Below are 11926 nucleotides of genomic sequence, written 5' to 3'. Positions count from 1 at the left end.
GTGTGTGTGTGTATATATATATATATATATATATATATATATATATATATATATATATATATATATATATGTATATATCTGTTTATATATATATATATGTATATATCTGTTTATATATATATATATGTATATATCTGTTTATATATATATATATATATGTTTATATATATATATATATATATATATATATATATGTTTATATGTTTATATATATATATATATATATATATATATATATATATATATAAACAGACCACAATCATGTTACCTTGTGTGCCTCTTTTTTACTGTCTTTTTTTAATTTATCCATTAAATTAGTTTAAATGGACTGAATAATAAAGCATTATGTTGCTGTTGATAAATCTGTGAAAATGTTAACCCTGTGGAAGAAAAATAAAGAGTAATGTTTGCATAGTGTTGTTTAATTGAATCCCTCCTATATGTTTTTTTCCCCCACGAAACACATTTTTGACATCTCACAGGAGGAAAAGCACGGGTCTACTCTAAAGAGTAAAATTCAGCTAAATTCCATTTAGCTGCTTCAGGTTCAGGGTCCTGGTATTTGCATGCTGGCTCACTGTCAGACTTTTATCCAGGTCTGTATGTTTTCTGCTTTATTTATTGTGAATTATATTCCCAAAATAGATAGTCACTGTATAGAAAGGTTAACGTACAGTATTTCTGGCCACAGCATTTCAAATACATCTGATGTATAAAATATTACCATATCTCTTGTCTCTGAAATGTATTAAATAAACTATATTTTATATAGTTTCAAATACCTTTTTTTTAACTCTTTGCGATTCGTGCTGGGCTATATATTTAAATAGATACAATACATGAAATAGTATGTAGTTTTTCTACTTGTGAATTTGTGCTTTTATTTAAAAAAATAAATACTCGGGTTGGGTTAACGGAAGAGCTCTCTACTTCCGGAAAGGATTGTGTTTCGCGCATTGATAAAAAAATCACCTTCCTGGTTCTAAAGCTACCTTGTCAGGTAACTTATGTCAATTTAAATTTCCATTGCAGATGTTGGTACAGTATGGTAGGTTAATCTATACAACAATATATGTTCGCTTCGTTGTAAAGACTCAATCTCGAGCAAGTTGATCCACGAACCAGTGTCGCCTGCTCGACTGGTTAGCCGACAGCTCAGCGCTAACGTTAGCATAAAGGTATCGTTAGCAAGACGATACACGAGCGATCCGTGACCTGCTAACTTAAAAACGTATCAGCGATTTTTAATCAACCTGAAATGCAAACCCATGCTACGAACTCAACTTTCTTAAATACGATGGATGTCGTCAGTATTTTGCGGTTGTTTACATTTTGTACTCCCTGTTCCGTGTGACGCGGTGCTAATCAACATCCGTCTGGCAGGCTTCGCTAATCACAAACTCTGTTAAACGTTTGTGTTATCGGCTTCAGCCGCGGATCCAATGTCAATGTTATATCTTATATTTGGGATATTGTCACTGCTGTAATTGTCGACCGAATAATTTTGTCTGCTGACATAGATTTAAGCTACTCCTTTGTTCTCTTGTTGTGAATGTCTGATCGATGCAACCCAGATTAATCACCAGCCATATTAAATCGGGAGTTAGATAACACTACGTGTTTATCACTCAAAAGGGAAATTATTGATCTGCACTTAATCACCTCGCTGTACTATATACTACAGTGTAATATACACATATAACATGTACATAATATCCGTTCACTGTTATATGTTAGGCTGTGCAGACTGTATGTAGTGCACGTGTACTGTATCCTATCTATGCACATCTCTGTATATTGATGCTATATAGATTTGTCAAGACCGACCTATTTATAGTGGCCGATACCAATAAATTACCAAAAAAACAATAATCTTGCAATTGCAGAAAATGAAAGATAAAAACGACACAGCATTTATTTGATTGCAAGGTCTTCATTATTCATACAGTAAAGAAGATATTTAATTGTTGTTAATTTATGTGTATCAATATAACCCCAGACACTTAATTATCTAATTGGTTAAGTCAGATCGTATTGCCAAGGTATAGAAAATACTAAACTTTTTAAAATACTCTGGGTTTTCGCTTACTTACAGCTGAACACTTTCAAGTGAAATCTCTTGTCTGCAGCAGTTGTAACCTGGCTTCACATTATTGGACATAATTATGATCCAAAATTCCATTATTGGAACAATCTTAAAAATTACATTTTCACAATTGCTGGCTAATAATTTATCAGCCACATACATAACATGCATATCTACTTATAATCTATACAATACCTATTTCAGCTGTTTTATATTGACATATTTTTGTAGCTTATTGTCTTTTTTTTTTTTAGCTCTATGTATATTTTTGTACACTCCTGTAAATGTGTTCTCTGCTGTGCAGACTTTATTGAGCGCTACTCATGTTTTTTGTACACGTCAACATACTTAACCAGTCGAGCTGATTGTGATTCTGGTTGCTCAGGAGGAAACTGAAGTGTACCTTCTGAAGCAGAATACAGAGGCTGTGAGTGGGTCATCAGGCAGTATCCCTATGTCAGGCCGAAACGGGTCTGCAAGTGATGCAGACTGCCGGATCTCTGAGGACTGTAATGTCCCAGATGTTGAGCTGATGGAGCTGGGGCCACTGCTGGAGGAGGTAGGGGGGCGACAGGCAGCATCTAAAGGCGTCCTTTCAGAGGTAGGACTGTTTCACAAAAATTCCCAGAGAAAAAGTTGTTATGGCTCAGTTGCTTCAGTGTTCTCTTGGGATCTCTTTAAAGGGAGCCGCAATGCTTGCTGACGAGGAAGAGGAGGAGGATGATGAGGTGGAAGAGGTCCTGACCTTACCCCTTCAGGCTCACCACGCCATGGAGAAGATGGAGGAGTTTGTACACAAGGTAAAAATGTCTTCTCACTTAAATTAAACACACAACTTTGTATAAGTACCAGTTCAGTTGACGGCACCAGTCCAGATCTTATTGTGATAAACTGCAAGTCAGAAGTGTGAGATTGGTGTGAACAGGTCAGCACATGTTATCCAATCTGTTATCACCGACCTGCTCCCAGCTGTAGAAGGAAAGAACAAACACAGATTTCTACAATGACAATTATTGATGTAGTTACTACAGGTATAAATGTCAGTTTGACAAAGTTGATTGTGATTATTGAATGTTTGTTGGAGAATAAAAGATCCTATGACATCGCACAATTTGGCACCGAGCATAAATATTGCATCGCCAACGTAACATGAGCTGAAACTTGGCACCGTGTTTGTCTCAAAAGTGTATAACAGGTGTGGGGGTCTGTTGTAGTTTAGCAGTTAGGTTCATGGACATACAGGTGCAGATCTGGGTGAACAGCAACAACCAGCGATTACACTGCTGTGTAGTGTGAGTGAGTCGTACGTGGGGGGGGGGGGGGGGGGGGGTTAGTAATGCCACGTCAGACGCATGTTGTGCGTTGTTAAAGACTCGCACAAGTCCCCCATGGGAGACAACCGTAAGGTAGTTTACAATAAATCAACATTTAAGGTGTTGATTTCACTGCTACAGAAAAGCAGTTTGACTTAAATTTCAATAAAGATTATCTGCGCTTAAACTATTTTGTGACATTTTTGTAATTTAAATCAAAAATATTAGTCTCTGCATCATCAGCCATATGCTAGTTGTAAATGTATGCGTCCGTGAGTGAAAGCAATTCCTACTTTTCAGGTTTGGGAGGGGCGCTGGAGGGTCATCCCTTTCCATGTCCTGCCAGAGTGGCTAAAGGACAACGACTACCTTCTGCATGGACATCGGCCCCCTATGCCCTCCTTCAGGGCCTGTTTTGGGAGCATCTTCAGAATTCACACTGAGACAGGAAACATCTGGACTCACCTGTTAGGTGAGAATAAAATGCCTTACGTAACATCCCAAAAAATGTTAACAAGCATGAGTTTTAGCAGCAGATTATAATCTTGTTAACAATCAGACATGTTAGTTTATTAACATATCTTTGAACTGGATAACTCCGGGCTGCTCTGGTCTCTTCTCTTGTCAACTCTCAGTAAAACTGGCCTATTTTCTCCCCTCAGGGCTGATCTTATTCATCTGTCTGGGCACGTTAACCCTGCTGCGGCCCAACATGTATTTTATGGCCCCGCTGCAAGAGAAAGTGGTGTTTGGGATGTTCTTCCTGGGAGCTGTGCTCTGCCTCAGCTTCTCCTGGCTTTTTCATACAGTCTACTGCCACTCAGAGAAAGTGTCTCGCACCTTCTCCAAGTAAGGCCTCACACCGTTAAACACTGCTTCACACATACTGGCCTCGTCGCTTGTCACTGTCAAAATATTTGACTGTTTTGGACTCGCTGCTCTGGAATGCACTGGTTCTTAATTTCAGGGATGCATATGTTTCTTCATGCTACTACTAGAGTTCAGTACAGTTAATGAGGGAAACACCCACAGTCATTATTAAGGGCAAAATGGCTTCGTACTGATCTGTGGTTAAAGCTGCGAGATGAGTGCATTCACGCTTGCAGACTGCTGTGGCATCAGGTTCATTTAGGCTGAATTATCAAACCGTATGCTACATTGGGATAGAATTAGAAATGTACCAGCCATTACCCTAAGTATTGATGTTCCTGTGAAAATGACAATAATAAAAAATCAACAGCATAGTTGTTAACGTGTGTTAAGAAACATGAGAAAACATCAGCTTTCTTGCAACAAGCAGATCTTCCGGCCAAACAGCCAGCTGTTGTCTCTTTGTCCCCCCCCCCTCTCTTCAGGCTTGACTACTCGGGCATTGCCCTCCTGATCATGGGCTCCTTCGTGCCATGGCTCTACTACTCCTTCTATTGTTCTCCCCAGCCTAGACTTATCTACCTCACCATTGTATGTGTCCTCGGCATCGCAGCAATCGTAGTTGCACAGTGGGAACGCTTCTCTACACCTCGTCACAGACCTACACGAGCAGGTGCTAACCAGTCGAGGATAATATGCACTTTTTTTGATACAGTCTCTGTAATGTTTGATTTGGGGTTATAATTGTATTGTGGATGAAAGTAACAAAGGTCCATGCTTCTCTTAGGTGTGTTCATGGGTCTTGGGCTCAGCGGCATTGTCCCCACCATGCACTTCACCATCGAGGAGGGCTTTGTGAAGGCCACCACAGTCGGCCAGATGGGTTGGTTCTACCTGATGGGTGCCATGTATATCACTGGGGCTGGTCTGTATGCAGCCAGGATCCCTGAACGCTACTTTCCTGGAAAGTGTGACATCTGGGTTAGTATTTGATGTTTTACATTGCATAACAGAACTTAGGAAAGCCAGATGATTAGTAGCGCAAACAGTCTCCCCCCCCCCTTCAAAATAACAAAATGGACTAATGGTTATATTAAACTTCAATCGGCTTAATGGAGAGAAAATCTGCCAAGCTTATAGACATCTTTGTGTGATGAACATGATGCAGTGTTAACAAATGTGAATATTTCTGCTAAACAAAGGAGCAGTTTCAGACACAGCTGTAGACAATGGATGTATTCTTTTTAGTTTTTGTTTGGTCAAACAGGCAAATGATAATGAATGAAACTAATACATAAACATCTCTCTCTGCTTTCTAGTTCCACTCTCATCAGATTTTTCATGTTCTGGTTGTGGCAGCAGCATTCGTCCATTTCTACGGGGTTTCCAACCTGCAGGAGTTCCGCTACGGCCTCGAGGGGGGGTGCACAGATGACACTCTACTCTGAGAGGCCTGCCTGTGACTTACTCATACTTTTCTTTATAGTCCCACACACCGCACACACACGCACACACTCAATCAATCAATCAATCACTTAAAATGCTGCTGGAATTCAATATAGTCACTTATTGCTCCTTCTGTACTTCTGATTTGCCAACATCTTGTTTGGGTTTTGGTGGTCTTTCTGTTCGGCTCTTTTTTGCTCCAATAAAGTAGCATTAACTAGCCATTGAACTACAGAGGGAATCTTCAATAGGCACTACTTCTACAATACGTATTAAACTTGAAGTCTACATTTTCAAGTAAGGTCAAAATGGGATTTTAACCAAAATCGTATATTCCTGGAACTGATGGTCACTTCTTTGAAGCTCACTAGTACCCCAACCTCCATGTAGTCTGTTACCATTACACCAAGGGCACAGAGAGTATTATTTGTGCTGTAGCAGAGGGCACATACTGTAAACCAGTCCCATCCTGCCTCCCGGTCTCCATGCAGGTTAGAGGATGAATGTACTGTCCACCAGGAGTGAGGTGTAGAGCAGTCCAGGACCATTTAGGTGGTTGAGAGCCTGCACAAACACCAGATGTTTTCTAACTGTGCTGACGCTGATTGTGCGGCTGTGTGTTAAAACCTGGAGGACCACTACGAAGCCACCAATGCCCACTCTGCAATAAAACATGAACTCTACTCTTAAGGCCCACTTATTCAATCTAAAATCATATTAGAAGGAAATGAAATACAATTTTATGAAAGGAACATAGCACATACATCTTATGAATGTGATCGATAGATGTGGTAAAACAAGGTGCAATACTCTTAACAAAATGAAGGGACTGGATACTTAAACAAACTGATATTCTCAGTTTCTTTCAACAGAATTATGAAATGAAGTTCCTCTACATTTGGATGCATTGTTTTGAATTGACAAAAGTCCCAAACAAATGATTTTCAAATGACATAATGGCATAGAAAATGTAGAAGTTAAGCGAGCTCCCCTGCTGTACTGCTTCAGTCAGACAACACATCGTTGATTCATTTCCAGAGTAATAGTTTCTGGGCGTTGCACAATGTACAGATCTAGATAGGTCAAATTGTGTTTTTGTCTGCTAGAGCTGTTTCTTTTGTTCTCGATTTCAGATGCAATGAGAGGTGTAAATATCAAATGCACCTTAGTGTATACTATTAAATTCAAAACGTTAAATCACTGTATGGGATTTAAAATGTGTTATGTATGATTGATATAAACTTTTAGTGTTCCTGTGCCTTAGGCCAATGGAAATGTTTTTAAATAAAACGGCCTATCTTAACAGTCGAGGGAGCTTCATGGATTTCCAGATGTTGATTTTTCTTGTTTTCCTTTCCATATACAATCAAATCCTTATTGAACGTAAAACTCCATGGATAGGTTGTATCAACTGCTGTTTAAGACTCCTTTTTCTAGATCAACTTATTCGAGCTTTATTACAAAGACGAAAACAATGTGTATTCTCGACTTTGTGTAATGTCCTGTGTAGAAAGTGATAAATCATACAGTTCACTGAAATGTAAACATCAATATTTAATGGTAATCTTGGAAAATTATTGGAATAAATTTTTTTCCACATGTACAAACATGGTGTCCAATTGTCAATCGTTTACCATGTAAGCCTATGACATCGGCAGAAAGCAACTTTGAAGGCAACAGGATTAAACCTGCAATTTATCACGTGTTTTATCACCGTACAAAATTGTGTTTACTCGTAGAGCTCAACGGTTACCATGTTTTGAGCACACAAACCGAGGCGACGCAACAGGATCTTCCTTGTTTTCCTTAATCTCCTGGGATTAGCTGCTGGCTGGAGACCAGGAACTGGGGCAGAAAGATGTGTGGTGTGACACCACAGCTGTAATAATGTCACTAGAAAATGGTTGCTCACATGTTCTTTTGCTGAAATAAATTGATCCATAATTAATTTGCATTAAAATGCCAGACTACAGACTATGAGGATGATAAATCAGACATAATTAGAAAGCATTTCTCCTTCAAGGCTTCACAATCATTTATCAAATATATTATTTAAAAAATTACGTTTTCATTACTGTGTCCTTTGTAGATTAGGGCTTTATACGACAGTGAATTCTGAGAAATAAAAAGTATATTTGGATTATGCATTACGTTAAATAATAAGCTAATCGCGTAGTCTATCGATTTACATTTTTCACTGTTTTCAATCAATGAAAACATTGTCTGATAAGACTATTTTGTGAGGTGATCACCAGTGACGTCATCACGACCCTTGTGTGAAATTTGTAGGCCTCGAATCCCTTCTCACAAAATATACATCATTAGTTTAAACAGCCTCGCCTAGTGACTGTCCAGCCACGGCACAAGGCCCAGTGGTGTCTGACGAGCAGGGCCAGAATAGATTTTTTTTTTTTTTTTTAAAGGGCGCAGGCGGGCAAAGGTTTTCTAGTTCGTAGGGTAGCATATGTGGCCCTGCATCATTTCTACAGTTTGTTGAACATGGGGCACACATTTTATGCTATGTTATACTTCTACTTCACTATATAGAGGGATATTGATGTTGTACGTGTTACTCAGTTTCAGTAAGTTGACAGTTATAGTTACATCAACATGCTGCTTGTGCTTACAGAAAAATTCACCAGAAATTAAAAATCTCAGTTGCTATTTCGAGTAGCGTAGTCACAATTATTATGGAGACCATGAAAGACCAATTAAAAGTAACCATACAATCGTCATTTTCTACAATACATTTATTTACAAACGTTGTTACACTCTTGTCAACAGAACTAGCAGAACTTCTCACCTAAAGGGCATGTCTATCCGGAACCAAAGCACGTTCATGTGTTTCTGAACGAGAGCATTTAGTGGCTGGTAGACTTCATGACCAACTAGTTTGGTGTTTTATGATTTTATTGTCGTATTCAGCATTGTCTTTTCTTCAACATTTAGGTACGTGTTATTTTACTTTATTCAATAGTGTGTGTTTTAGTTGTATTGATGTTTACTCTTCATGTAGATGTCTGTTACTTAGTCTGTTGAATTCATTGTTAGCACAGATGTTAGCATAAATGCAAGGGGTGGGGTTTACAGTCGTGAGTATTATAGTTTTTTTAACCAACTACCCTTAAAGATAAATATCTCAGACCGTGGTTCAGCATGAAGATTGTCATACTTATTTTTTTGGGACATAAATACATTTTTGGGACATAAATGAAGCATGTAAAATGATATTATTTGTCATGGACTTCCGGACTACGAAGGTTCCGGATATTTGTAACACCGGACCTCTCACTGTGTGCGCCCCATCGTTCTTTTCGTTATCATAGGACTCCTAACTTAACAGAAGCCAGTGAGCTTGGTTCAGTGCAGTTTGGGCCGTTAGAAGATACCGTAATATGGCCAGTAACCAACAGTCCAAAGACGGCACGGACCGGTCCGACCTGGTTTCTGAAGACGGGAAGAATATTAAAACGGTCGTGTGTCAACGCTGCGGATCCAAAGTGCTCTGCCCGGGGATGGCTGTGTTTGCAGAGAAAGAGGTATGATGTCTGACATAAAGCGATGGGCTCACGTCAGTGCTCTGCTATATTAATATTTAATCTGTCTGTCCTCGGTTAATATAAATCATTCAATAGTTTGTGTATGGCACCATTTCATTTCAAGGTGCTTTACATGTTAATAAAACCAGTGGTACAACGCAACGATATACATTTACTCAAATAATGAAGTTAAGTGCAAATTTTAGATACACAACCGGAGTATTTATATTTGATGCTACTTTACAAGCGTTCCATACGGTTCATATAGAACTATTCTAGTTGTACTCCGCTAGATGTATTTGATGGAGTTACTAGTTAATTTGCAAACAAAGATTTTACATTCAAAACATATGATACATTTCTAAAATATTACGTATAGATTAAACTACCCAACCGTATATAAGGTAGTAAATACCTTCACCCCGAGCAACTAGGAGAAAAATATCACTTGCATATTAATGCATCAGCATTAATAATCAAGTAAAATTATATTTTATAGTTTAACACTATAAAAAAGTACATTTTGCTAATATTAGTTATTATTAATAATTATTTGATTTAAGTAACATTATAAATGCATTACTTTTACTTATAATGGGGGATTTTTACATTGCTACTTTTATTTTAGTAAATGATGTGAACACTTGATTTAACAGTAAATGAAACAATAAGCAGAAACTGATATATATATATATATATATATATATATATATATATATATATATATATATATACACATACATACATACATACATACATACATACATAGCTTTAGGAGAATGCTAAACCAAATAAAAAGGTCTTGATGGCATCAGTAAACATAGTCTAAGATCAGCAGGCGGACTGTCTAATTCTTGAATATGACGAGGATTGGTGCCTTGTGATCTGAGACATCACCAGGGTTTATACACTGAAAGCACGATATATATTGTGGCCATTTAGATCTTAACAAGCAACAGCCAGCCAGTGGTGGTTTCTGGGGACCAGAGTGGGGAAGTTAGATTTTGGTATCTCTTTGATCCAGCTTGGTCTAACTATATACAATGAAAGATATGAATACATGGCAACCTTTTCATGAATATACTAAGCCCTACGTGATTTTCAGAAATGTTTTCATGTCATCTGAGGCTATGTTTTCACTCACCAGCTGTTCCTACCGTCCATGCGGAAAAAGAGCGGCCTCAGCACCACAGAGGGCTCCGTGGACGGGGACACTCTGACCGCCCACTGGTTCGTGGACGACATGTACACTTTTGAGAATGTGGGCTTCACTAAGGACGTGGGGAGAATAAAGTATCTCATCTGTGCAGATTGTGAGATTGGACCAATTGGCTGGCACAGTTTGGATGACAAGAAAAGTTTCTATGTCGCTGTGGAAAGGGTGAATCATGCATAATCTAAATGCATATGTGAGCCCACATGAACTTAAAAAATGTGTTGTCAGGCTATGCATCTTTTCATGGATTTACTCCAAACACTTGCATATACTGGTATATGTACATTGTATATGATAAAAGGACTGCCACTCTCATTCTCCTCCATCACACTAACAACAGTCGGATCGTGCTGTTCTAATAAAGATGTTTTTTTGCAAGCTGATGTTGAATACCATCCTGGATAATGTGATGTAAACTCTCTCATCTCAGCATCTTTTAACTCACAAAATAACTTTCAGTCAGATTAAAAGATGAAAATCATACTGACGCAAGTTAGTGCTCGTTTAACTCATTAAAATAGTTGAGTACTAAAACGATCAGATTAATCAATTGACTAATTTTCATTATTGTTAATTGGATACTTTTTGGGTTTATACTTGTGGTCAAACAAATGCAGTTTTTTGAAGATGAAATGTGCGTCTCTGTGAACTGGTGATGGACATTTCTCACTATTTTTCTGTAATTTCATAAAGTGGGTGAATTCACGAAACATTTTTGATGAATTATTAAATACTGGAGACAAGTTACTCACTGTTGAGAAAAATCAGGTCCCCATTTGCGTGATTGTACCCTAAAAATACAGGGCGCCTCATAGTCTGTCATTCAGCTTGCTTCACGTCTTTTTGCTGAAATGGCTACAAGAACCTGTCACTTCTTATACAATTGTTATTAAGCACATGCACGGTCTCACAATTCTCAAGTACCCAACGAGGCAAGTCCCAATCATATTGAAAAAAACACCCAAGATAGTCTTGTCGTCAAATGTGCATGAAAATGTACATGGTGGTTGTTGTGGCCCTTGGTTTAGTTTTAGGTTGCAACATTTATTTTACTCTGGCTAATCCACAGACCTCACCGATAACGGCACATAATACTCACTGAAGAAATACTCATTATGAAAACAGTTTACAGCAGGGGTGAATCTCATTTATACTCTTTGCCACTAGATACTGTGATTTTGTTATCTCTTACATGATCATAGTCATTGTTACTTTGTGTGTGCTGTGCACCTATCAACTGAAGGCTCTACCCCCACCCTGCCAGCTGAACCCCACCAAACCAGAGGCCTTGGTGGTGGTCAGCAGACAACACTGAGTGACGGTGGTGGAGCTGGTTGCTTCCCTTGGTGCATTTGCATTGGTACTGTAAAAATGGGCGTGTTTGGCAGAAAAGGTGCATCATTTTACATGAACAGGTTCTGGCTGTATATGCTGTGTATGCTAAATTACTATATAC

At 38.4% G+C, this 11926-nt stretch overlaps 2 protein-coding genes across 2 annotated transcripts; both read left to right on the top strand.

Moving 5' to 3' along the window:
- The first annotated feature begins 942 nt into the window (after positions 1-942).
- Positions 943-7316, top strand: adipor1a (adiponectin receptor 1a). Its single transcript, XM_079266336.1, has 8 exons — positions 943-1000; positions 2472-2687; positions 2770-2886; positions 3700-3871; positions 4062-4248; positions 4755-4942; positions 5057-5250; positions 5589-7316. Exons 2-8 carry the CDS (start codon positions 2541-2543, stop codon positions 5715-5717), a joined length of 1134 nt encoding a protein of 377 aa, XP_079122462.1. The 5' UTR covers positions 943-1000; positions 2472-2540; the 3' UTR covers positions 5718-7316.
- Positions 7317-8583: 1267 nt separating this feature from the next.
- Positions 8584-11846, top strand: rabif (RAB interacting factor). Its single transcript, XM_079265915.1, has 3 exons — positions 8584-8664; positions 9042-9254; positions 10402-11846. The coding sequence occupies exons 2-3, from the start codon at positions 9111-9113 to the stop codon at positions 10648-10650; spliced, it is 393 nt and encodes a 130-aa protein (XP_079122041.1). The 5' UTR covers positions 8584-8664; positions 9042-9110; the 3' UTR covers positions 10651-11846.
- Positions 11847-11926: the final 80 nt, after the last annotated feature.

The sequence above is a fragment of the Melanostigma gelatinosum genome (assembly GCF_949748355.1).
Source record: "Melanostigma gelatinosum genome assembly, chromosome: 3".
Taxonomy (NCBI): Eukaryota; Metazoa; Chordata; class Actinopteri; order Perciformes; family Zoarcidae; genus Melanostigma; species Melanostigma gelatinosum.
This window is presented reverse-complemented; position numbering and strand designations above follow the sequence as displayed.

Bases quoted from the DNA above. Each gene is read 5' to 3' on its own strand.
- adipor1a (XM_079266336.1), top strand. From the start codon at position 2,541: ATGTCAGGCCGAAACGGGTCTGCAAGTGATGCAGACTGCCGGATCTCT. The intron at 4,943-5,056 runs GTGCTAACCAGT...TGCTTCTCTTAG, and splicing joins TCACAGACCTACACGAGCAG to GTGTGTTCATGGGTCTTGGG. The intron at 5,251-5,588 runs GTTAGTATTTGA...TCTGCTTTCTAG, and splicing joins CTGGAAAGTGTGACATCTGG to TTCCACTCTCATCAGATTTT.
- rabif (XM_079265915.1), top strand. From the start codon at position 9,111: ATGGCCAGTAACCAACAGTCCAAAGACGGCACGGACCGGTCCGACCTG. The intron at 9,255-10,401 runs GTATGATGTCTG...TTCACTCACCAG, and splicing joins CTGTGTTTGCAGAGAAAGAG to CTGTTCCTACCGTCCATGCG.